The sequence below is a fragment of the Mustela nivalis genome (genome assembly GCF_964662115.1).
Source record: "Mustela nivalis genome assembly, chromosome: 18".
Taxonomy (NCBI): domain Eukaryota; kingdom Metazoa; phylum Chordata; class Mammalia; order Carnivora; family Mustelidae; genus Mustela; species Mustela nivalis.
Window position 1 is genome coordinate 32440109 of NC_139037.1, and position 27464 is coordinate 32467572.

General features: G+C 41.3%; 1 protein-coding gene across 1 annotated transcript; it reads right to left on the reverse strand.

Annotated features, from left to right (window-relative positions):
- Window positions 1–8067: 8067 nt before the first annotated feature.
- Window positions 8068–27427, reverse strand: CNEP1R1 (CTD nuclear envelope phosphatase 1 regulatory subunit 1). Its single transcript, XM_082711349.1, has 6 exons — window positions 27297–27427; window positions 26148–26219; window positions 22872–22945; window positions 18645–18754; window positions 18465–18519; window positions 8068–9431 (listed from the first exon to the last, which is right to left on the reverse strand). Exons 1-6 carry the CDS (start codon window positions 27319–27321, stop codon window positions 9390–9392), a joined length of 378 nt encoding a protein of 125 aa, XP_082567475.1. The 5' UTR covers window positions 27322–27427; the 3' UTR covers window positions 8068–9389.
- Between the last annotated feature and the right edge of the window lie 37 nt (window positions 27428–27464).

Sequence of the window (27464 nt, forward strand, 5' to 3'; positions counted from 1 at the left end):
GGTCACAAAGCAGCCCTCTACAAGTACCAAAACATTGAGCTCATACATGCATAATTTCAGATCACAACACTAGGAAACCAAGTCAATGACAAGAAAAAGTTTGAACTGCGGCACCTGAGTGGCTCAGTGGGTTAAAGCCTCTGCCTTCGGCTTAGGTCATGATCCTAAGGTCCTGGAATCAAGACCCGCATAGGGCTCTCTGCTCAGTGGGGAGCCTGCTTTCCCCTCTCTCTCTCTGCCTGCCGCTCTGCTTCTACTTGTGATCTCTTTCTCTCTGTCAATTAAATAAATAAAATCTTTTAAAAAAAAGAAAAGAAAAAATTTGGACAGATCACAAATACATGGAAGTTAAAGAATATCGTACTAAAGAATGAATGGGTCAGTCAGGAAATTGAAAAATAAACAGAGGCAAATGAAAATGAAAACATGACAGTCCAAAACCTTTGGGATGCAATAAAGGCAGACTGAAGAGGCAAGTATATTGCAATATAGGCCTACCTCAAAAAGAAAGTGTCAAATATACAACATAACCTAACACCTAAAAAGCCTGAAAAGGAACGGCAAATAAAGCCTAAAGCCAAAAAAAAAAAAAAAAAAAGCCTAAAGCCAGCAGAAGAAGAGAAATAAAGATCAGAACAACAACAACAACAACAAAAAAAAAACCCAATATAGAAACAAACAAACAAAAAACCAACACAGAAAAACAGTAGGACAGAGGCACCTGGGGGGCTCAGTGGGTTAAAGCCTCTGCCTTCAGCTCAGGTCATGTTCCCAGGGTCCTGGGATTGAGCCCCGCATCGGGCTCTCTGCTCAGCGGGGAGCCTGCTTCCTCTTCTCTCTCTCTCTGCCTGCCTCTCTGCCTACTTGTGATCTCTGTCAAATAAATAAATAAAATCTTAAAAAAAAAAAAAAAAAGGAAAAGAAAAACAGTAGGACAGATCAACAAAACTAGAACTTCTTTGAAAGAATTCATAAAATTGATAAACCCATTCTATCAAGAAGGCGAGGGAAAGAACCCAAATAAATAAATAAATGAAAAATAAATAAATAAATAAATAAAATAGTGAATGAAATGAAAAGATCACAACCAACACCACAGAAATACAAATAATTATAAGAGAATATTATGAAAAATTATATACCAAAAACTGGGCAATTGGAAGAAATGGATAAATTCCTATCCATACAAACTGCCAAAACTGAAACAGGAAGAAGTAGAAAATTTGAACCGACCCATAACCAGCAAAGGAATTGAATCAGTAATCAAAAATCTCCCAACAAACCAAAGTCCAGGGCCAGATGGCTTCCCAGTAGAATTCCACCAGACATTTAAAAAACAGTAAATACCTATTCTTCTCAAACTGTTCCAAAAAATAGAAATGGAAAGAGACCTTCCAAACTTCTACGAGGCCAGCATTACTTTGATTCCAAAACCAGACAAAAACTCCACTAAAACGAGAACTCCAGGCCAATATTTCCAACGAACACGGATGCAAAAATTTTCAACACGATACTAGCAAACTGAATCCAACAATACAGTGGAAGAATTATTCACCACCATCAAGTGGGAATTATTACTGGGCTTCAGGGGTAGTTCAATATTCATAAATCAATCAATGTGATATGCCACATTAATTAAAAAAAAAGGATAAGAACCATATGATCATATGATCCTCTCAATAGATGCAGAAAAAGCATTTTCCAAAATACAGCATCCTTTCTTGATTAAAACCCTCAAAGAAGTAGGGATAGATAGAATATTAGAAATAAACATTATTAAGGCCATATACGAGAGACCCAGAGCAAATATGATCCTCAATGGGGAAAAATTGAGAACTTTTCCTCTACAATCAGGAACAAGACAGGATCGACCACCCTTCCCATTACTATTTAACATAGTACAAGGAATCTTAGCCTCAGCAATCGGACAACAAAAAGAAGTAAATGATATCCAGATCAGCAAGGAAGAAGTCAAACATTCACTATTTGCAGGTGACAGGATACTCTATGTAGAAAACCCGAGAAACTCCACCAAAAAATTCCTAAAGCTAATATATAAATTCAGCAAAATTGCAGGATATAAAATCAACATACAGAAATCTGTTGCATTTCTATACACCAATAATGAAGCAGCAGAAAGAGAAATCAAGGAATTGATCCCATTTGTAATTGCACCAAAAATAAGATACCTAGGAATAAACCTAACCAAAGAGGTCAAAGATCTGTATTCTAAAACCAGTAGAACACTTATGAAGGAAATTGAGGAAGACACAAAGAAACAGAAAAGCATTCCACGCTCATGGATTAGAAGAAAAACATTGTTAAAATGTCTACACTACCCAAAGCAACCTGCACATTTAATGCAATCTATACCAAAATACTACCTGCATTTTTCACAGAGCTAGAACAAACACTCCTAAAATTGGTATGAACCACAGAAGACTCCAAATAGCCAAAGCAATTCTGAAAATGAAAAGCAAAGCTGGAGGCATTAACATTCCAGATTTTCAGCTATCTTACAAAGCTGTAGTCATCGAGACAGAATGGTACTGGCACAAAAACAAACACATAGATCAGTGGAACAGAATAGAGAGTGCAGATATGGACCCGCAACTCTTTGGCCAACTAATCTTCAACAAAGCAAGAAAAAATGTCCAATAGAAAAAGACAGTCCCTTCAACAAATGGTGCTGGGAAAACTGACAGCCACATGCAGAAAAATGAAACTGGACCATTTCTTTACACCTTATACAAAAATAAATTCAAAGTGGATGAAAGACCCAAATGTGAATCAAGAAACCATCAAAATCCTAGAGGAGAAAATAGGCGGCAACCTCTTTGACCTTGGCCGTAGCAACTTCTTCCTAGACACATCACCAAAAGCAAGGGAAACAAAAGCAGAAGTGAACTACTGGATCTTCATCAAGGTAAAAGTCTTCTTCACAGTGAAGGAAACAAACAACTAAACTAAAAGGCAGACTATACAATGGCAGAAGATATTGGCAAATGACATATCTCATAGTATCCAAAATCTATAAATAACATATCAAACTCACCCTCAAAACCAAATAATCCAGGTAAGAAATGGGCAAAAGACATGAACACTTTTCCAAAGAAGACATCCAGATGGCTAACAGACACATGAAAAGATGTTCAACATCTCTCATCATCAGGGAAATACAAATCAAAACCACCATGAGATACCACCTTACACCTGCCAGAATGGCTAAAATTAACAACACAAGAAGTAACAGATGTTGGTGAGGATGTGGGAAAAGGGGAACTCTCCTACACTGCTGGTGGGAATGCAAGCTGGTACAGCCACTCTGGAAAACAGCATGGAGGTTCCTCGAAAGGTTCAAAAGTTCCAGAATAGAGCTACCCTATGACCCAACAAATGCACTACTATTTACCCAAAGGACACAAAAACACAGATTCAGGGGTGCCTGAGTAGCTCAGTGGGTTAAAGCCTCTGCCTTCAGCTTAGGTCATAGTCTCAGGGTCCTGGAATTGAGCCCCGCATCAGGCTCTCTGCTCAGCATGGAGCCTGCTTCCCCCTGCCCTCCGAGCCTGCCTCTCTGCCTACTCTGTCAAATAAATAAATAAAATCTTAAAAAAAAAAAAAAACAGATTCAAGGGGAATATGCACCCTGATATTTATAGCAGCAGTATTAACAGTAGCCAAACTATGGAAAGAAACCAAATATTCATAGAATGATCAGTGGATAAAGATGTGGTGTGATATAATATATTGGAATAGTACTCAGCCACCAAAAAGAATGAACTCTTACCATTTGCAATGACGTGGATGGAGCTAGAGTATTATGCTAAGCAAAGTCAGTCAGTCAGAGAAAGACAAATACCATATGATTTCACTCATCTGTGGAATTTAAGAAACAAAACAGATGAATATACAGGGGGCAGCGGCACAGAGAGAAAAGGAAACAAACCATAAGACTCTTAATAACAGGGGCGCCTGGGTGGCTCAGTGGGTTAAAGCCTCTGCCTTTGGCTCCGGGTCATGATCCCAGGGTGCTGGGATCAAGCCCTGCATCGGGCTCTCTGCTCAGCAGGGAGCCTGCTTCCTCCTCTCTCTCTCCCTGCCTCTTACCTACTTGTGATCTCTGTCAAATAAATCAATAAATCAATAAATAAAATCTTTAAAGAAAAAAAGACTCTTAATGACAGTGAACAAACTGAGGGTTGATGGAGGGACGTGGGTGGGGGATGGGCCAGGTGGATGATGGGGATTAACGAGGGGACTTGTTGGGGCTCCTGGGTGGCTCAGTTGGTTAAGCAATTGCCTTCTGCTCAGGTCATGATCCTGGAGTCTGGGATTGAGTCCTACATGAGGCTCTCTGATCGCCAGAGAGTCTGTTTCTCCCACAGTCCTCTCTCCTCTTATGCTCTCTCTCTTTCTCTCAAATAAATAAAATCTTTAAAAAAAAAAATTAAGAGGGGACTTGTTATGATGAGCACTGCATGTTTTAAGTGATGAATCACTGAATTCTACTCGTGAAGCCAATACTGCACAGGATGTTAACTAACTAGAATTTAAATAAAAATTTAAAAGACAAAACAAAACAGAGGCACCTGAGTAGCTCAGCTTGTTAAGTGGCCAACTCTTGATTTTGGCTCAGCAGGAAGTGTTTGTGGCTAGCTGGCTCTCTCTCTCTCAAATAAAAAATAAATCTTTAAAAATAAAAATGGGGGGCGGGTGCCTGGGTGGCTTAGTGGATTAAGCCTCTGTCTTTGGCTCAGGGTCCTGGAATCAAGCACCTGGGTGGCTCAGTGGGTTAGGGCCTCTGCCTTCGGCTCAGGTCATGATCCCGGGGGCCTGGGATCGAGCCCCACATCGGGCTCTCTGCTCAGCATGGAGCCTGCTTCCTCCTTTCTCTGCCTGCCTCTCTGCCTACTTGTGATCTCTGTCAAGTGGATGGATAAAATCTTAAGATTCTCTTCCCTCTCCACAACTCCCTTTCCCTCTCTGGGGGGAAAGAAAGATAAATCTTCGCATTTAGTCTTTTTTAAATAGATTTTATTTATTTTCTATTTAAGATTTTATTCATTACCTTGACAGAGAGAGACACACAGAGAGAGGGAGAACAAGCAGGGGGAGTGGGAAAGGGAGAAGCAAGATTCCCACTGAGCAGAGAGCCCGACGTAGGGCTTGATACCAGGACCCTGGGATCATGACCTGAGCTGAAGGCAGACGCTGAACAACTGAGTCACAGGTGCCCCTTTTTAAGATTTTATTTACCCACTTGAGAGAGAGAGGTCGTGCAAGCAAGCAGGGGAGAAGCAGAGGGAAAGAGAAAGGGAGAAGCAGACTGCTGAGCACAGAGCCCAATGTGGGACTCGATGCCAGGACCCCAGGATCATGACCTGAACCAAAGGCAGATGCTTAACCGACTGACCCACCCATACATCTCCCAAAACCGGGGCACCTGGCTGGCTCAGTCAGTGGAGTCTGTGACTCTTGATCTTGGGTTTGTGAGTTCGAGCCCCATGCTGGGTGTAGAAATAGTTAAAAATATTTTTTTAAAAAGTAACCTCTCTTGGGACGCCTGGGTGGCTCAGTTGGTTAAGCGGCTGCCTTCGGCTCAGGTCATGATCCCGGCGTCCTGGGATCGAGTCCCACATCGGGCTCCTTGCTTGGCAGGGAGCCTGCTTCTCCCTCTGCCTCTGCCTGCCACTCTGTCTGCCTGTGCTTGTTCTCGTTTCTCTCTCTATGACAAATAAATAAAAATAAAAAATAAAATCTTTAAAAAGTAACCTCTCCCAAAACTAGATAAGCAAATTATGTAAGAAAGTGATTTTTTTAGTGTAATTATGTACAAAACCAATTTCAATACCAACGTCAAGATTAATTCTTTCAACAGAGCATCCTGCCAGGTACTAAGGTACTGGATACTAAGGATCTTGGATACTAAGCATCTACAAAGAACAAGAACTCAGAAGGAAGTTAGAACACAAAGAAGTTATCTTACATACATTATTTCATTTAGTCCTTATAACAGTTCTGCAAGACAGCTACAAATAGGTCCAAATGAGGACAGTAATGTTCAGAGAGGAGTCACCACCCCAAGTAGCTAATGGATGAACCAGGACCCTAAACAAGTCAGCCTTCCCCCGGGGACTCTTCCACTACACACTGCCTAAAGCCCCCCGACCTGGCAGATGACATCATGCTGCCAGCCACATTCAAAAAACTGCCTGTGTGTCCCCCTGACCCAGTGACCCTTCAGATGCCTTTGGAAAGAACTTCTTTAGAGAACCCAGTGCAGGCTGGACCCCCTTCCCCTGGGCATCTACACTGACCTTTTCTAGCACTTAGAACACGTGGTAACTGCTGGATCATTGGCCTGCATTCCCCACCAATTCTGAGAGGGCAAAAAGTCTACCTCACACATTTTCCATATCGTCCTACCCACCCACATACCCTTGCCACGTAAAGGGCAGTCTGCAAAGATGATAAAAAGAGAAACCTCAGGGGAACCTGGGTGGCTCAGTCAGTTAAACAGCTGCCTTTAGCTCAGGTCATGATCCCAGGTTCCTGGCAAAGAGCACCAAATCCAGCTCCCTGCCTGGCAGAGAGCCTGCTTTGCTTCTCCCTCTCCCTGCCACTCTGCTTACTTGTGCTCTTTGTCAAATAAATAAAATCTTAAAAAAAAAAAAAAAAAAAAAGAAACCCTAAAAACTTTCCATAAGACATCCTTTCACTTTCATTTTTTCTCTCAGACTTGCACAGCAGACAATCATACTATAAAAACATGTTTTTAAAATGTGTTTCAGGGGTGCCTGGCTCAGTGGGTTAAACCTCTGCCTTCAGCTCAGATCATGATCCCAGGGTCCTGAAATCGAGCCCCACATCGGGCTCTCTGCTCGGCAGGGAGCCTGCTTCTCCCTGCCCCTCTGCATGCCTCTCTACTTTGTGATCTGTCAAATAAATAAAAAAGAAAAAGAAAATAGAAGTGTTTCATGATGCAGACAAAATGTGCTCCCAATGTTTAGAGGATAAAAGAAATGATACTCGGTGCAAAAGTATATAGAAAGTGTAGTCTTTAAGGAAGAATAAAACTTGAGATTCTGTGGTTTCAGCAGGAGGAAATGACAGGGGAGCTGTCAGGGCTGAGGACAGATCTGTCAGCCAAAACAATTCTTAGCCCAGTCTCCATAAAATGTCAATCAAGGGATGCCTGGCTGGCCCAGTGGGAAGAACACGTGACTCCTATTTTTAAGTTTTTATTTATTTGACAGAGAAACAGCAAGAGAGGGAACACAAGCAGGGGGAGTGGGAGAGAGAGAAGCAGGCTTCCTGCCAAGCAGGGAGCCTGATGTAGGGCTCGATCCCAGGATCCTGGAATCAGGACCTGAGCTGAAGGCAGACACTTAACGACTGAGCCACCCAGGCGCCCCTACTTTCTTTAGATTTTTATTTATTTGTTTGAGATAGAGAGGGACCGTGAGTAGGGGAGAAGGGCAGAGGGAGAAGCAGACTCCCCACTGAAGTGCCTGACCCAGGATTCGATGCCAGGATTCTGGGATCATGACCTGAGCCAAAGAGAGCTGCTTAACCAACTGAGCCACCCAGACACCCCAATAATTAAAAAATAAAACAAAACGTTTTGAGGCAGGGGCATGAGTAGCAGGGGCCGAGGGGAGCGTAGCAGACGGAGAGGGAGAGCAGACTCCCCACTGAGCATAGAGCCCAACTCAGGGCTCGATCCCGGGATCGTGACCAGAGCCGAAGGCAGATGCTTAACCAACTGAGCCACACAAGTGCCCCAAGAATCTACATTCTTAATGATCACATTCTAATGGCTCCTGAGTTAAGTATCCCCCCCCAACACACACACCAACAGTTTTTCAATCTCAGTCAAGAAACTTGGACTCTGGTGCTAGTTCTGTCTTTAATGGCACAGTCGTTGAGTGTCTGCCTTCTACTAGACAGTTCAAGTAAGGGACCTCATCTGGAACTAATCTGTATCTGACACATGTATTGTGCTTTTTAACCTTAAGTGCTACAGACTTTCTATGAATCGAGGAAAAAAAGCCCAGTCGCTAATTATATATAAAGTATTTATTTTTATGCACATATTTACCTACAAAATTTACAGACAATCAAACTGTGCCGAATACATAGAGTACCCTCTGATGACTTCGTAGGAGCAGAGAGGGTCTTATTGCTGCAGTTTCAAGAATAAAATCTCAAACACATCAAAGCCAAGATGGACAGTTAAGTTAAATGGTAGCCTTGTTAAAAAGTTTTTGTCCTGTGAGTGAATTTTCAGCTTCATGTTAAATGGAATTTAAAAGACTGCTCATGAAATAATTTAAACCTTTTCAAAATCATCTAATAAACAGGTAAAAGGCACCTCCAGTTCTTTAAAATATTTACAGCAATCCCAATAGTTTAAGATTAAGGGCAATTATAGTACAGGTGGCTAAAATGCATACACAGTATGTCATTAACACTCTCGGAACAGTGAGAATTGTAGACTCTAGTTTGGGGAGCCGCTCCCAAGTCACCCCGTGATCAGAGCGGCTGATCAATTACACCCGTGCAACACTAGTGTAACAGCACGCCAACCGCGGCGTTAAGATCCAATGATCTAAAACAAGGACTATCAAATTCCCAGACAGTACATAATTTATAACTAAACTTGTATATTCAGAAGCCTTTGGAGTGTTCTTAAAATTATTAAAAAAAATATAAAGTATATTTAGCATTGAAGGAAAACAACAAACCGGAAATGGTTACCATGAGAGTGGTTGAAGTTCACTATCTGGTTTAACAAAAATGGTTTCTCAGAAGAATATCTATAATTTCTCACAACATAATGGAGAGGAGTCTTTCTCAGTTTACACTCGATCTGATGTTTTTCTTGCATTATGATTAGAACAGAGGGATGTAAGAATGAAAGGCACAGCTATGCACGATAGCTGGGTGTGAAGAGCCACGGGGCCGGCCAATGGATGCTCCCACGATACTGGTGCAGGAGAACAAAGTCCACAATGTCCCTCTTTGACATTGGCATTGATTTGCTATTTACAGTAGTTTGCAAAAATACATTATAAAAACTGGATGAGGTTCTGTTTCTAAGTTTAACTTAGTAACATACAGACATACTTCATCTGCAGAAGTCTCTGCAGGGTCTGAAGTACTAAAGTGACACTAATACTGTAACACAGATAATCAAAGGTACCAAGCACGGGGGAGACGAGTCATCATCATCGAGATCATCTGGGTAAATATTGCACACTTCTTGTCAGTTGTTGCTATGACCTTCACATATCCAACTGTAAAAGGAATCCTTTATGGCTTTTTGCTTTATCACTCATTTGAAGAAAGGCTGTTTTAGGTCCCAGAACAATGAGTGCAGACTGTCACTGAACATGAGGCCTAGGTTTCAAAATGAGTTTTCCTGTCTGTAAAAATGAAGGAAAAAGGTTTTTCAATACACAGTTCCATTAAAAACATCACCACTTACCCATAAGCCTTGAAGTACATTTGAAGGGTACCAGAACATCCTTTATATGAAGTTTAAATATATTTTTTAAATATACGTATTTTTAAATTTATTTGACAGACAGAGATCACAAGTAGGCAGAGAGAGAGGAAGGAAAGCAGGCTCCCTGCTGAGCAGAGAGCCCGATGCAGGGCTCGATCCCAAGACCCTGGGATCATGACCTGAGCCGAAAGCAGAGGCTTTAACCCACTGAGCCACCCAGGTGTCCCTAAATATTTTTTTAAAGATTTTATTTATTTGACAGAGAGAGATCCCAAGTAGACAGAGGCAGGCAGAGAGAGAAAGAGAGAAAGGAGGAAGCAGTCTCCCTGCCAAGCAGAGAGCCCGATTCGGGACTCGATCCCAGGACCCAGAGATCATGACCCAAGCCGAAGGCAGAGGCTTTAACCCAATGAACCCACTTTAACCCAGGCACCCCAATATATGAAGTAAATATTAACCAATGAAAAGTTATGTTTTCCAAGTTTTGTGTGGAGTTTTCTTCCTAAAATCTTCATTATTAAGATTTTATTTATAGGGGCGCCTGGGTGGCTCAGTCAGCTAAGCATCTACCTTCAGCTCAGGTCATGATCCCAGGGTCCTGGGATTGAGCCCCGCATCAGGATCCCAGCTCAGCAGGAGCCTGCTTCTCCCTCTCCCTGCCATTCTGCCTACTTGTGGACTCACTTGAGCTCTTTCTCTCAAATAAATAAAATCTTTAAAAAAAAAAAAGGATTTCATTTATATATTTAACAGAGAGAGAGAGAAAGAGCACAAGCAGGAGGAGTGGCAGGCAGAGGGAGAAGTAGACTCCCTGTGGACCAGGGAGCCACATGCAGACCTCGACCCCCGGACCCAGGATCATAACATGACCTGAGCCAGAGGCAGATGCTTAACAAACCCAGGCACCCCTAAAATCCTTACTTTAAAACAACCCATTTGGAGTGCCTGGGTGCCTCAGTCATTAAGTGTCTGCCTTTGGCTCAGGTCACGATGCCAGGGTTCTGGGATCAAGCCCTGCATTGGGCTCCCTGCTCAGCGGGAAGCCTGCTTCTCCCTCTTCCACTCCCCTTCCTTTGTGTTCCCTCTCTAGCTGTCTCTTGCTCTCTGCCAAATAAACCAATAAATAAATAAATCTTATAAATAAATAAATAAACAAAACAATTTGATGAACTTCCTGTCCACTGGCTACCTAAAAATCTGCCAATCAATCCTATAAATAAAATCCCAACATGTATAAATCCATGCTCTTTGTCAAATGGAATTTATAAAACATAAGTATATGTATCTGAGCAAAAACATTTTTCCTTCACTAACATTAAATTTTTACTTTCATGTGAAAATGTAAACCAATGATTGAGCACTAGACACTTACACACTGCTGATGTTCAGTGTAAGTAGATAGAACTCTTCTGTAAGGTCATGTAAGGTCAACTGCCCCCCCTTTCTTTTAAGCAAGCTCTAGGGGTGACTCCGTCGGTTAGGTGTCTGCCTCTGGCTCAGGTCATGACCCCAGGAGTCTGGGACCAAGTCCCACATCGGCCTCCCTGCTCAGCAGGAAGCCTGCTTCTCCCTCTGCCTACTACTTGCCCTACTTGTGCTCTCTCTGACAAATAAATAAAATCTTTTTAAAAACTGAAGAAACAAATAAATAAATAAATATAGTTCTAGGGGCACCTGGGTGGCTCAGTTGGTTAACGGTCTGCCTTTGGCTTGGGTCATGATCCTGGGATTGAGCCCTTCTCCCTCTCCCTGCCACTTCCCCTGCCAGTGTTCATTCTCTGTCAAATACATAAATAAATAAACCTTTAAAAATAAAGTAAGCTCTACGCCCAACATGGGGCTTGAACTCACGTTCCCAAGATCAAGAGTTAGATGCTCCACTGACTGGGCCAGCCAGGTGCCCTGGCCCAACTGTGTTATTTACCCAAAGAAAAGGTACATGCCATATAGTTCAAATAACTCCATGTTTGGGAGTTCACCTGAAGGACACAAGCACAAAGCTGTACATAAAGATGTTACTAATTTGGGCACCTAGGCGAGTCAGCTGGTTAAGCGACGGACTCTTGGTTTCAGGTCATGTCATGATCTCATGGGTTGTGACATAAAACCCTGCATTGGGTTCTGAGCTCAGCAATGAGTCTACTTGAAGAATCTCTCCCTCTGCCTCTATCCAACTTGTGCTTCCTTGTGCATACTCTAAAATAAAAAAAATGTTACTTATTCTTCCATTCAACATTTACTGAGTGTCTGCTGTGGGCCAGGCCTTGTGGGATCCAAGAATGAACTAGACACACTCCCTCATCCTCTTGCAGCTTAAGTTCTGGCAGAGAATATAAAACATATGCAGTATGGAAACTGCAAACAACTGTATGACCAACAGCGATATCATGAGGTATCCATAAAATAGGGCAGTGTGTAATTAAACAAAATGGAAGATCCTCCTGCTTTTCAAAACAAAATAAAATAAGGCTCCATGTCCAGCATGGAGCTCATCATGAGGCCTGAATTCATGAACCTGAGATCAAGACCTGGGCTGAAATCAAGAGTTGGACACCAAACTGACTAAGCCACCCAGATGCCCCAAAACAGAAGACCTTAACTGGTATAGTGTAGATAAAAAGCCCAAGACTTTGCACGTGGTTCATGTCCAATAAATGGTGGCTCTTTTATTTTTTAAAGATTTTATTTATTTATTTGACAGAGAGAGATCACAAGTAGGCAGAGAGGCAGGCAGAGAGAGAGGAAGGGAAGCAGGCCCCCTGCCAAGCAGAGAGCCCGATGCGGGACTCAATCCCAGGACCCTGAGATTATGACCTGAGCTGAAGGCAGCAGCTTAACCCACTGAGCCACCCAGGTGCCCAAATGGTGGCTCTTAAAGCCTAATACTGGATCAAAGAAGCAGGTCTGAAAACTCCGTAATACCTAAAAAGCAAATGAGAATGGGCAACACAACATAAAACATCTTTTGTTGGTGAGACTCTAGGTGGTTTCATTAATATTTTGTTACTGTGATTCTTGGGTTAAAAGTGCTGTCAAGATTCTGATCACAAGATTCTCACTTTAACTTCATTTTTAGCCGTTTAACTTTTGGTATATCCCTGGTAATGTTGGTAGAACTTTGATGCTAATTTTTTCACTGTTTTATTGAGGTATAACTTATATACAGTATATAACTTATATACTGCCTGGGTGGCTCAGCCAGTCAAGTGTCCAACTCTTGATTTTGGCTTACGTCATGATCTGAGGGTCATGAGCTTGAGCCCCGCACCAGGCTCAGTGCAGAATCTGCTTGAGATTCTCTCACTCTGCCTCTCCCCCTGCGTGTGTGCTAACGAAGTAAAAATCTTCACACACACACACATATGCCCACATAGGCACCACCCCGTTCACACTACAGAGATCACCACCACCCAGAAAGTTCTTCCACATCCCCTTCTGGTCAATGGGAGCCCCACTCCTGAAATAGATATAACTACTTCCCATAAATTTTGCCTGTCTCTGGTCTTTAAACACATGGAATCAGAGAGTATGTGCTCTTTCGCATCTACTTCTTTCACTCAATGTGCTTCTGAGATTCATCCATGTTATTATGTCCCAGCAGTCTATACTGTTTTATATTATTATGATACACAATACACAGTATTCCACTGTGTAAAAAGACCACTATTTGTTTCACCCAAGGTTTTTGGTTTTTTTTTTAAGATTTTATTAATTTGACAGAGAGAGATCACAAGTAGGCAGAGCAGCGGGCAGAGAGGGAGAAGCAGGCTCCCTGTTGAGCAGAGAGCCCAAATCGGGGCTCGATCCCAGGACCCTGGGATCATGACCTGAGTCGAAGGCAGAAGCTTAACCCACTGAGCCACCCAGGCACTCCCCAAGGTCTTAATCTATTTTAAACTACATGAAAAGACATTCATGTAATTTATTAAAAAATCAAATACATAAAACCTGAATGACTCAGTCAGTGAAGCATGACTCTTGACCTTGGGGATATGACTTTAAACTCCATGTTGGGTATAGGATTACTTAAAAAATAAGCAAACAATTTAAAATGTTTTCAAATATAGATAAGCTAAAATTCTTCCTTCCATTTATCTCAAATTCTAGCCCTCTTAAGAGAAGAAAACAGTTTTAGCATGAACTCTTCCAGACTGGGTTCTATGATTTACATCCACATATATAAATAATAAAAAATCTGATGTCTCTGAGCCATCTGGCTCAATCGGTTAAGCGTCCCACTCTTGGGTTTCGGCTTGGGTCATGAATTCGGGGTCATGAGATCAAGCCCGTGTGTCAGGCTCTGTGCTCAGCAGGGAGTCTGCTTGAGATTCTCTCTCTCCCTCAGCCCCTCCTCCTTTCTCCCTAAAATAAAATAAATCTTTTTTTTTTTTTTTAAGATTTTATTTCTGGGGTGCCTGGGTGGCTCAGTGGGTTAAGCCTCCACCTTCGGCTCAGGTCATGGTCTTAGGTCCTGGGATCAAACCCCGCATTGGGATCTCTGATCAGCAGGGAGCCTGCCTCCCCCTCTCTCTTTGCTTGCCTCTCTGCCTACTTGTGATCTCTATCAAATACATGAGTAAAATCTTAAAAAAAGAAAAAAAAGATTTTATTTATTCATTTGATATGCAAAGATCACAAGTAGGTGGAGAGGCAGGCGAGGGAGGGGGGAAGCAAGCTCCCCACTGAGCAGAGCGCCCAATGCGGGGCTAGATCCCAGGATCCTGGGATCATGACCTGAGCTGAGGAGAGGCTTTAACCCACGGAGCCACCCAGGCGCCCCATAAATAAATCAAACTTTAAATAAAATCTGGTGTTTCTAACATGCTAAAATATTTGAAGGTAAAAAAATATGACTTGGGATTTGTTTCAAAATAATCTGATGGAGGAAGGTGGGCAGTGGTACACATAAAATAAGAATGGCCATGAGCTGGGCGCCTGGGTGGCTCAGTGGTTAAGCCGCTGCCTTCGGCTCAGGTCATGATCTCAGGGTCCTGGGATCGAGTCCCGCATCGGGCTCTCTGCTCAGCAGGGAGCCTGCTTCCTCCTCTCCTCTCTCTGTCTGCCTCTCTGCCTACTTGTGATTTCTCTCTGTCAAATAAATAAATAAATAAAATCTTAAAAAAAAAAAAAAAAAAAAAAAAAAAAAGAATGGCCATGAGCTAATTATTATTGACACTGACCAGTGGGGACACAGTTTATTATACTCTCCATTTTTTTTTGTCTGGAAATTTTCATAATTAAAACTTTCATACAGGGGACACCTGGGTGGCTTAGTGGGTTAATGCCTCTGCCTTGGCTCAGGTCATGATCCCAGGGTCCTGGCTGGGATCAAGCCCCACATGGGGCTCTCTGCTCAGCGGGGAGCCTACTTCCCGCTCCCCTCTGCCTGCCTCTCTGCCTACTTGTGATCTCTGTCTGTCAAATAAATAAATAAATCTTAAAAAAAAACTTTCTTACAGATGAAGATGTGATACACACACACAAACCGCATGCACGTTGGAGTATTATTCAGCCACAAAAAAGAATGAAACCTTGCTATTTGCACTACATAGACGGAGCTCGAGAGTATAATGCTAAGTGAAACAGAAAAAGACAAATACTGTGTAATTTCACTCATATGTACAATTTAAGATAAAACAAAAACAAGAGAAGAAAAAAACACAAATCAAGAAAAAGACTCATAATTACAGAGAACAAACTGATGGTTACAGGAGGGGAAGTGGGTGGGGGGACGGGGGAAATAGATGATGGGGATTAAGGGGTGCCCTTGTCATAATGAGCACACAGTGATGTACAGAAGTGCTGAAATCACTCTATGGTACACCTGAAACTAATATAACACTGTATATTAACTATACTGGAATTAAAAAGAAAATGGTACTGGGGGAAAAAAACTGAAAAACTAAAAAAAAAAAAAAATCCCAAACTGAGTATATCATCTAATAACTTACTTCTTATACTTCACATTATGCCCTGCAGAGCCTTCCATGGCCATACTGACAGATTTACTTATGGTTTCCTACAATGTGGCTATACCTCAGCCTATTTTACCATCCCCTAATTGGGAAATGTAAAGCTGTTTTCCATTTTTTCCCTACTGCAAAGCATGTTGCAATAATGACCTTGTACCTGCCTCCTCGTGTGCATGTGACTGATGGTCCCCACCAAGGGCAGATGGAGAGAAGTAGAATGGTTAGGTCATGAGGCATGCCAATTTTACATTTTACAGGAATGATGAAAACTGCCCTCTAACATGGCTATCCCAGTGTATATTCTCAACAAGCAGTGCATGGGTTCATCTACTTTACCACAGCACTGGATTTTTAATTTCTACCAATGTAAAGGTAGGTAAGACAAATGAAAACTCAGCTTTAAGGGGACCTGGGCAGCTTAGTTGGTTAAGCATCTTCCCTGGGCTCAGGTAATAATTTAGGGTCCTGGGATCAAGCCCTGTGATGGGTTCCCTGCTCAGTGGGGAGTCTGCTTCTCCCTCTCCTTCTGCTTCCCCCCAAGACCCTCCACTCATGTTCGCTCTCACTCTCTCTCTCTCTTAAAAAGGAAAAAGAGAAGAAAAAGAAAAAGATAACTCAGTTTTACTGTCCATTTCCCCAATTACAAATGAGGCTATCTGTAGTCCCACTTCTGTGAGATGCCTTACCTCTTTCCACATTTCAAATGTACTATTTATCTTTTTTTATTGATTTTTAATAGGCCTTTATTTTACATTCTATCCTCTATTAGATATCTTGCCAATACTTTCGTTTTATATGTACTTTTTTCCCCAGTAATCTCTACACCCAACATGGGGCCCAAACTCACAACCCTGAGATGAAGAGTCACATGCTCACCGACAGAGCCAGCCAGGCGCCCCATAAACAATTTCTTCTAATCACTGCTAATTTTCTTGCCTTTTGCTGTACGAGATTTTCAAATGTTGGTGCAATTAAAGGTATCCAACCTCTTCCATGATGGTTTTTTGTTCTGAGTCTTAAAAAGTTTTTCTACACCAAGATCATAAACATATTCATCTCTGAGGCACCTGGGTGGCACAGTGGGTTAAACGTCCAACTCCTGGTTTCAAGTCAGGTCATGATCTCGAGCTCCATGTTGGGCTCCATACCGAGCAGGGAGTCTGCCTGGGTTTCTCTCTTCCTCTACTCTTCCCCCAACTCATGTGCATGTTTTATTACTTATTATACTAATAAAGAAATATTAAAAAACAAAAACCATTCATATATACTTTCCTCTAATGCTTATGAGATAGGTATGTCTTTTTAAATATATTTAAAACTTTATCTGGAATTTAATCTTCTTAACTGATGTGAAGAGATCTAAATTCATTATTTTCTCAAATGAAAAGCCAATTACCTCAACATTATTAGCCCATTTCTCCCCTTTTGACTTGAAATAATATACTTCCTCTAATTTTTTAAAAAATGAAAGTGTTTATTTAGTCTTTATTCTCTTTAATGATCTAGTGGCCTTCCTGGCTAAGTATCTTTTTTTTCTCTTTATTCTTATTTTCTATACTGGATAAGTATTATTTGATAGTTTTTTTTTTTTTTAAGATTTTATTTATTTCTTTGACAGAGAGAGATCACAAGCAAGCAGAGAGGCAGGTGCAGAGAGAGAGAAAGAGAGAGAGAGGAGGAAGCAGGCTCCCTGCCGAGCAGAGAGCCTGATGTGGGGCTCGATCGCAGGACCCTGAGATCATGACCTGAGCCGAAGGCAGAGGCTTAACCCACTGAGCCACCCAGGCACCCCTATTTGATAGTTTTTTTAACTTGAAGGTAAAAATACCTTTATAAATAAAACAAGTGAATCAAACCCATGAGATACTCTAGTATATCAACACATGATTAACTTTTAAAAACAGTCAGGGGGCGCCTGTCAAATAAATAAATAAATTCTTTTAAAACAAACAAAACAAACAAACAAAAAAAACAGTCGGTTTGGGGGCACCTAGGTGGCTCAGTGGTTAAGAGTCTGCTTTCAGCTCAGGTCATGATCCCAGAGTCCTGGGATCAAGCCCCCCATCAGGCTCCCTGCTTGGTGGGAGGCCTACTTCTCCCTCTCCCACTGCCCTTGCTGTGTTCCCAGTCTCACTGTCTTTCTCTCTTTCTGCCAAATAAATAAATAAATAAATAAAATCTTAAAAACAAATCATAAGACACATCATGATTCTATGTCATTAAGATTAAACTGGGGGGAGGGGTGCCTGGGTGGCTCAGTCAGTTAACCATTTGCCTTGGGCTCAGGTTGTGATCCCACGATTCTGAATTGGAGCCCCACAAGAGGCTCCCTGCTCAGGGGGGAGCCTGCTTCCCCCTCTCCATCTGTTCCTCCTCCCTGATTGTGCTCTCTTTCTAAAATAAATTAAAAAGAAAAAAAAAAGAAAAAAGAAAAGAAAGATTAAACTGGGGGTACCTGGCTGGCTCAGGGGTACAGCATGTGACTCTAGATCTCAGGGTCATGAGTTCAAGCCCCATACTTGGCATACAGCTTACGTGTTAAAAAAAAAAAAAAAAAAAAAAAAGATACTGTCAACTCTACCAGTTGACCTGTATGATTCTAGAGATCATTAGATGCATCTCAATTTCTGAGATATAAATATAGGTCTTAAGATCAATACTATAAGGAATATCTCCACTATTAATCCATGCAGACAATTTTTTTTCAAGATTTTATTTATTTATTTGAGAAAGAATGAGCACAAGCAGGGTGAATGGACCCGAGGGAGAAGCATACTCCCTGCTGAGCAGGGAGCCTGATGTAGGACTTGGGGATCCCTAGACTCCGGGATCATGACCTGAGCCGAAGGCAGACGCTTAACCGACTGAGCCACCCAGATGCCCCATGCAGACAATTTATTAATGTCTGCATTATTTAAACCAAAACATTTCAGTCCTTTCATGCACATCTACAATTTTCTAATGTAAACAATACTCACATCATCACAAGACATGTTGTATTCTGCTAATACAGTTCGACATCGAGCAGCTATGCTGAAAAAATGTGGTCAAAGGAAAATTTATCATATGAAGAATAAGCTTTTAAAACAACACCCAGATGATCAAAAAGGTGCTTTAATTTCATTCAGAGAATAAAAGTCAATTTTGGTAAAGGATACATTGATGGTGCAACGACCCTCTTGTGTATTCCGGCAAAGAACAAGCCTATTAGAGTAATACAGCTAATAGTGAAAAATGGGTGATTCCATAAAGATGTGAAGAAGGACACCTGGAAAAGAAGAGTTTGAAATATAAAAATGTTCAGAATCTCAGAACAATACTAATTTTTACCTCCCCACTTATGCATAAATATACGTAGGATTTTAATCATCTGAAACATGAGGATTTGAAGAATTTAAAATAATCCTAGTTCTGTTTTGCTGTGCCATAAAATAAAACCAGTTCTCTATTTTGTATCTTTAACATAGCAAGATAATATAGCAATATTCCCTCCATCAATTTCAAAGACTTTAACCATTAAAAATTCATTCTTATAATCAAAAACCATCCTACCAAAATGTTTACTAAACTCTCCCTGGTAAAAAAAAAAAAACAATTTAAAAAGCAGATGAGACACATCTGACTGGCTCAGCTAGCAGAGCATGTCTCTTGACCTCAGTAGTCATGAGCTCGAGACCCATGTTGGACATAAAGATTAAATACACACAGACACACACACACATATATAAAAGCACAAGACTGTAAGCACCACAGGAGTAGACGTGGTCTTGTGCATCTCTGTTCTTCCAGTATCTGAAATAGTGCTTGCTTGGCAAACGTACATGCTCAATTAATACTGCTGAACGAGTGAAGATAAGGTCTCTGGGTCTGAAGTCAATGAAAACACAAGTCAGAAGTGATATAGTTACTCTCCCCGTTGAAAAGCTTCCTTTCAGGACTGGGGCAGCCTCTAGCATTCATAACCTGGTCCCAGTCCAACCATTTCCTGCTGCACCCACATACATGCTACCGTACTCCTCCTCTCCTACATGGCCCCAGAAGATTCAGCTCCAGTATAATCCTCCCCTCTCTGTGGAAGCAAAAAGTGAGTTTGGTTTTGAAGCTACTGAGATTTATTTATTTTTAAAGATTTTATTTATTTAGAGGCACCTGGGTGGCTCAGTAGGTTAAAGCCTCTGCCTTCGGCTCGGGTCGTGATCCCACGGTCCTGGGATCGAACCTCACATCGGGCTCTCTGCTCAGCAGGAGGCCTGCTTCCTCCTCTCTTTGCCTGCTTCTCTGCCTACTTGGGATCTCTGTCTGTCAAATGAATAAATAAAATCTTTAAAAATAAATAAATAAATAAATGGACAGAGGACCCTCAAGAAGGGAAAGATGATTAGTAGCTACCTATAAAGAAGGTAGATTTAGGGGCACCCGGCTGGCTCAGTCAGAAGAGCATGTGACTCCTGATCTTGGGGTTGAGAGTCTGAGCCCCTTAGGAGGTACAGAGATTACTTAGATAAAACTTAAAAAAAAAAAAAAAAGGGGGGGGGGGCAGCGCCTGGGTGGCATAGTCAGCTGAGCATACAACTCTTACATTTTGCTCAGGTTGTATTTTCAGGGTTGTGATCAAGCCTTGTGTTGCCCTCAGTTGGGAATGTGCTTAAGATTCTCTTTCTCTCTCCGTCCTTCTCCCCCACCACTTGCCGTGCTCACTTTCCCTCTCTCTCAAATTAAAAAAAAAAAAAAAAAAAAAAAAAAGAATGAGCATTTAAGAGAAACAAAGAGCTAATTTCAGATCTGGGCATAAGAGATGACAGCAGGAAATAAGACGACGAGAGTATGTAACACAAGAGTCTAGGATCCAGGACTGAAACAAGAGTGGGCACTGAAGCCAGACTACTGGGGGGATAGCACTCTAGTTTGAAAGAGGAAAAAAGATGTGTTTAGAGTCTGGAAAAAGAAATCCAATGGACTAGGAACTAAATGGGAGCAACAGAACTAAGCCAAAGGCATCTATACTCCACTCTTACACCAAGAGATGCATACATACTTCAAGACCAAGAACTAAACTTACAAAAAAGAGCAGGCAGCTGGCCTAGTACGCTACTGGTTAAATAAATTTGTCAAATGAAGAAATGAGAGACTGACAACATCAGAAGGGAAGAAGCTCCCAGAAGGATGAAATTCTGAAAAGGTTAATAATCCAGAGGAATGTCTTCTTAAAACCTTCAAGGAGAGTTTAATTCCCACAGGCCAGCTAGATTTCACGTGGCCTGCACAATGTAAGCACATGTAGTGTCTTACACGTTAATTTTAATTAGATCAGTCAACATCGCCCTTCTTTCCTCCACAGCAATGATCAACTGCATCTAAATATCGGTTCCCCCTTTAGATCAGGCATTCATGTACTTTCTAGCTTGCTCTATTCCTTTTCTCCTTGGATTCTTCCAGATAATCACGCACTGACTTTTGAGCTTGCAACTCCTGCTAGAGACAATTGCTGCTTAAAACTCCTATCAGCTTTGAGGTTATTAAATACTGAAATCTAAAGAGCTAACCCTTAGGCTAATAGTTATATTCTCACCTAATTTAGAAAATTACATTAACTACAGAGTTTTGGGTCTATTTCAAATTACATTTAATTCTGTGTTTTATTAAGATCTCAACTAGCTGAAATCAGCTTATATTTTTCCCAATTAGAAGTCAGATTCATTTCCCAAGATAAACCTTTTCAATCTTCTTGCCAGCCTCCCTCACTCTTCCCCTGAAGATGAACACCAAGCAGAGCCTTAAGAGCAGACTTTTATAAATGAACACACAAGAGAGTTTCCTATTTGCCATAAAAACCCCTCTATTAATGTAAAATTCCATCACCAGTCTCCCCTACCTCCTATTCTTTTATATCTCCACCCCAATGGATAAAGCCAGGGAGACTACATGCTAAATAAACCCCTGGCTGCCTAAACTGCCATCTGGATTGCTGACAAAAGCTTTGCTATTAGGTTTTTCTTTTGTATAAACCAACAGGTTATAAATAAAGCTACTGGAAGCAGTCTTAAAATTACAGTTTAAAAAGGGATGTGGGCAAAATAAATAAATAAATAAAATAAAATAAATAAAAAGGGATGTGGGCTTGAAATTTGAGAAAAATTAGAATACCACTATTACCTAAATAAAGCTGCACTGAGGAAAAAAAAAAAAAAAAAAACCATCACTGAAGTACTGGACACTACTGCTTCTCTAATTAAAAAAAACTCAGTTTGGGGCGCCTGGGTGGCTCAGTGGGTTAAGCCGCTGCCTTCGGCTCAGGTCATGATCTCAGGGTCCTGGGATCGAGTCCCGCATCGGGCTCTCTGCTCAGCAGGGAGCCTGCTTCCTCCTCTCCTCTCTCTGTCTGCCTCTCTGCCTACTTGTGATCTCTCTCTGTCAAATAAATAAATAAAAAATCTTAAAAACAAACAAACAAACAAACAAATAAATAAATAAAAAACTCAGTTTGAAATTAAGGCACAAGTTAGTGGAAAGAAGTAGAATTCTGAGAAACATTCTATCATATTTGATCAAAAGGATGCTTCCAGAAATAACATTATGAAATCTTTTATTGCATTCGGTATAGGGATGTTCTTGTACAGTGCCCAATGGGAGTTCTCTCAGGGTTTCCTATATTAAATTTCAGGCAGGAAATTTTTTTAAAGATAAACGTGGAGAACAAAATCTTTGCTAGCTTATGGAACTCATACATGTGTTCTTTTCAAAGAGAAGGAAAACCATGGAACCAACTGTGACTTTATGGATGAGGTAACTCAGAGAATAATTTACAACTCAATTCTGGCAAGCGTGATGGCCCATATGACCTTGTTTGTGACCTGGTTTCCTTCCTTTGACCCTCTATTCTAATCTTTTTATTTTCCCCTCGATCTTGATGTTTTATTACATTAAAATTTTGCTGTTTTATCATGTTTCCTGTGAAGACATTTCAAATACTTTGTGGCATGATGAAAGGTACTACCAAATTTAAGTCACAGAAGAAAATGAAATTTTATCATTTTTAAAAGCTGACACAGATGATATTAAATGAACAAAAGAGAATACAATTTTTATACTGAAATATGTACAAATTATGGATATGAAATGTAGAAAGATACGTAAGAAGTTCAGAAATGAATAAGAAGTAGTGGAAGTGGGTATTTCTTAGGTCTTTTTCCCTGTAAAAGATACTTAATCTACAACACACAACCAAAGATTTTCTTAACCAAATTAATAAAAGGCATGTATTTAATATAATTATTAATGTCACTACTAGTAATAATAGGTAGCATTTGGGTAATACTTTACAATGAACAAAGCACTGCTACATTATCTCATTTAATCCAGTAAAGATTTTAAATCAAAACTTCTACCTTTTGTGTCTCGGGATCTATTAACCAGTTCCAGGCACCAGTAGCTGTGCAGACAGATACCACTATAAGAAGCACTGATGAAAGATAAACACGAAATTAGTAAGGAAATAAGCTGTTAATATATTTATACTAATACCACCAATTCCTAATCAATGAAAGCCAAAGGATGTAGCACTTTATTAAATGGAAAATACATTTGACTGAGGAATTAGGAAACTTGTTGTATGACTCTGAGGAATTCTCTTACATACTATGAACCTTAGTAATTGAGAAAGATATTATTCCCATTATTACTTTAGGCAGAACTTACCAAGATCAACAAATTAAAAGCAGTAGGAACTTTTGACATGCTCTGTGCTGATTTTGCAGATCCTACAAATTCAAATTAAAAAACAAAAACACCTCTCATTTTCTACGTAAACAAACCAAACAATGACTCCTTTATGAATGCAATGAGAATCCTGGCTAGAGGATTCTGCCTTTAAACAACGGCTGCTGAAATGGCTGGTTATCAAGAATGTGGAGCACACTGATCAGTGTCAGGTTTTCTTCAGAGACTTAAAGGAAGTTCAGGGTAGAAATTACTGATGATAGAACTCAGAAAACTTTCTCCTCACTAAGCTAGAATTATTTTAGGAATTCTAAATAGATCCTAAACAAAATTCAAGAATGAATGATACAGAGGTGCCTGGGTAGCTTCACTGGTTGAATCTGTGACTCTTGCTTGATCTCAGGGCTGTAGGTCTGAGCCCCAAGGTAGATGTAGAGATTTCTTAAAAATAAAATCTTAGGGGGCGCCTGGGTGGCTCAGTGGATTAAGCCTCTGCCTTCGGCTCAGGTTGTGATCCCAGGGTCCTGGGATCGAGTCCTGCATCGGGCTCTCTGCTCCACAGGGAGCCTGCTTCCTCCTGCCTCTCTGCCTACTTGTGATTTCTGTCGAATAAATAAAATATTAAAAAAAAAATCTTAGGGATGCCTGGATGTCTTAGTCGGTGAAGCAGCTGCCTTTGGCTCAGGTCATGATCCCAAGGTCCTGGGATCGAGTCCCACTTCTGGCTCCTTGTTTAGTGGGGAGCTGCATTCTCCCTCTGCCTGCAGCTTCCCCTGCTTGTGCATTCTCTCTCTCTTTCCCTGACAAATAAACAAATAAAATCTTCTAAAAAATGTTTTAAAAAATAAATAAAATTTTAAAGAAAAAAAAGAAAGGAATTTAAAAAAAAAAAGGAGTAAGTGGTACTACTAGAAAATAATAAAGGGGCACCATGACCTAGTTAAGATTCTGGATATCAAGGTACTGTCCTTCAGTTAGGACACATACAGTTTTAAAATATAAAGACCAAGATTCAAAGAGCAATAGAAACATAAAACTTTACCTAGAATTCCTGGTGATTTACTTTTAGAAGTGGCAAATCACAGGAAAACAATCTCATTTTAGGTATTTAAGAACAGAATCAAAATTTCAGAATTATATTTTCAGAACAGATTAAAAATTTCTTATAATGCGGTATTTCCAGTAAGAAATACGTCATACTACACAGATTTTTCTTTTGAAAAATGAAGCAGGGGTGCCTGGGTGGCTCAGTGGGTTAAAGCCTCTGCCTTCAGCTCAGGTCATGATCCCAGGGTCCTGGGATCTAACGTGGGCTCTCTGTTCAGCGGGGAGCCTGCTCCCCCCCCCAACCTTCTCTGCCTGCCTCTAACTAATTGTACTTGTGATCTGTCTCTCTGTCAAATAAATAAAATCTTAAAAAAAGAAAAAAGAAACAAAAGCAAAAGCAAACCCACTGGCAGGGACTCAAACACATACTTTTCGCTGTACATTAACAAAGCTGGTGTCATTTGTATGTAAGCACTGAGACCATGAATCACAGGAAAAGTAAAGTATATTCACTATATTGTAAGATACCATAGCATCATATACATTTTAAAAAAGATTTTCAAGTAGCAGTGAAGTAAGGTTTTAGGGGTAATTCCTCCCTTAAGCCAAAGAACCTGAGAAAATCATTACTTGTAAATTCTGACCAACCAGAACTCTCACAGCATACACACAGAACTTTGCAAATAGATCGAATAAAAATACCATGAAAAATTCTGACCCAGAAAAAGGCTCCTAACTTCAACAGTGCTCTCTGGCCCCACAAACTGAATTATACTTTGGTTTTTTTTTCCTAAAGATTTATTTATTTGACAGACAGAGATCACAAGTAGGCAGAGAGATATACAGAGAGAGAGGAGGAAGCAGGCTCCCTGCCGAGCAGAGAACCCGATGTGGGGCTCTATCCCAGGACCCTGGGACCATGACCCGAGCCGAAAGCAGAGGCCTTAACCCACTGAGCCACCCAGGCGCCCCCTGAATTATACTTTGAAATAAAACATGTTTTCAACATGTGCTGTTGTACTTCCCTATTGGCAGGAATTAAATTTCAGTAACACATGTCCAAGAAACTAAAACTGGTCCCAACGTAAGTTAGCAAAGCATTTTGTTTGCTGAGGTCATCATTTACATATTTATCTGCATTTCCTAAGTATTTCCATGGGGCAATAACCATTTTTTCAAACCCTATTTTACAGTACTCATGACATTTTGAAAAGCCAGTTGCAAGGTGAATTTGTTTGCCAGGACAGGCTGCAAAGCAACACATTCCTTGTCTGCCAAAATCGTCCAAAGCTGATTTCATAACCTTTGCTGGTGTATGTTAAATATGATTTTCCTCAACAGAATTTTATTTCGATAGTTTGTAGGCAAATTCTAAAACTGCTAAAGATCCTCCTGAAGTTTTTGTGTGTCGTTTATCAATATTAATACTTTTAAATTACTTGTTTATATTGTTTATATTACTTGTTTAATTTACTTAATACTTTTTATTAATACTTAATAAAAAAAGTGCATGTATTTTGATGGAAAAATGAAAATCCAACCATATGAAATATTGTCCTTTTAGTAGAGCCACTTCCTTTCCTTAAAGATTTCTTTGGTGGGGGTGCCTGCTGGCTCCGTCGGTAGAGCCTGCCACTCTCCATCTCAGGGTTGTGAGTTCGAGCCCCACAAAGGCTGTACTTAAAAATAAAATCTTAAAAACTTTTTTCTTTAGGATGCGTTGGTTACTAAGTTAAAAAAAAAAAAAAAACTCACACACTGTCAGAACACCAAGGAAACCTTATGGTTTAGTAAAGCATTTGTTAGTAAATGAGTTTACACAAAAGCAAATCATTGCCAGGCAGAGAGAAAAGTACCAACTATCAGTTTATTTTCCAAAGAAACGTTCAAGAACTTACTTCTCCAACGTCCAGTGGCAGGTTGCAAACAATGAATATATTCTGTAAGTCTCCTCTCAAAAGCCTTGAGATCTAGGTAAAAAGATTTCAATTTTCCAATTGAGCCACTCTTACTAGTTTGCATCCATTAAGATGAAATTTTAGATACTCTAACTGCTTCAGGTCTTACACACCAACTTACATGTATCACTGCACTGTTTACTTCGTTTACTAGGACAGCTTTAAGCACTTGACAGAAACATTACGTTTCTTTAATTCCAATTTCACATATAAGGAAACTGGCTGGTTCACTTTTAGGAGCTTCGTAAAATGGTATGTGGAAAATCAGCAGCAGCCTCAGCCGGCGCCAAAAGCTAGAATTTTGGGGGTTGCAAATAAAAGGATCAGAATCAGGTCGAGTTTTAATTCTGCCGGAACCAAGAACCTTCTACTAGAACAACTTCTTCCCTAACATCAAAGTCTTCGAGGTCTCTTTGACCGCAACGACCCGATTCCGATTTCCAGCCCTTCTGTGTCACTAACCGCTACGCTTCGCGTCCGGTCTCGCTGGGTTTCTGATTCGGCTAACGGGTGGGTGTGGAGACCCTCCCCTTTCCTCCCACAGAATGGGTTACAGGTGACCCACCGGGCACTATCAGAGCTCAAGCGCGGAGGCCTAAGGAAAGGGGCGTCCAAAGTGCTCCTGAGGGAGCGAGGTGGGCTATCTTCCCCCAATCGAGTCTTTTAAAGTTTACAAGGAGACCACGCCACTCCCTTCCTGTGACAGTAAACCAGAAACCACAGCAGGAATTACGGGTCCATTTCCCGGGGCTCTCGAAATAAAAATTAGGCGAATTAGCATACACAAACCGCAAAATGCGAAATGCCTGTTAATGAATAAAAAACAAAAGTTGCCCAGACTAGGGGCTCCCGCTCTGAGCTGGGGGGATGGGAGAGCTGACGCAACGTCCCCCAGCGCCCGCGCAGGCCACGCGCGCGGGAACCAGAGTCCGGCCGTCTCCGGCCGCCCCGAGGCCCCCGCGGCCCCGGCCCCTTCAGTCCATCCTTCGCGGCCTCCTCTCCCCGGGGCGGGGTCTCCGCGACTCTAGCCCCTCCAGCTTCCGGGAGGAGCCCGGGACCTGCCCGGGCGACCCAGGAAGCCCACTCTACCTTCCGCCTGCTCCAGCGAGTTCATGTCGGGCGGCAGCTCGGGTCACCGCCGCGGCCCCGTCCGCATCGCAGCTCCGCGGCCCCCGCCCGGCCCGCAACGCCAACTCCCACCTCTAACCGCTTCCCTCCGCCCCTCGCCGTCGCACCGCCCCTTGCCTACACCCGCTG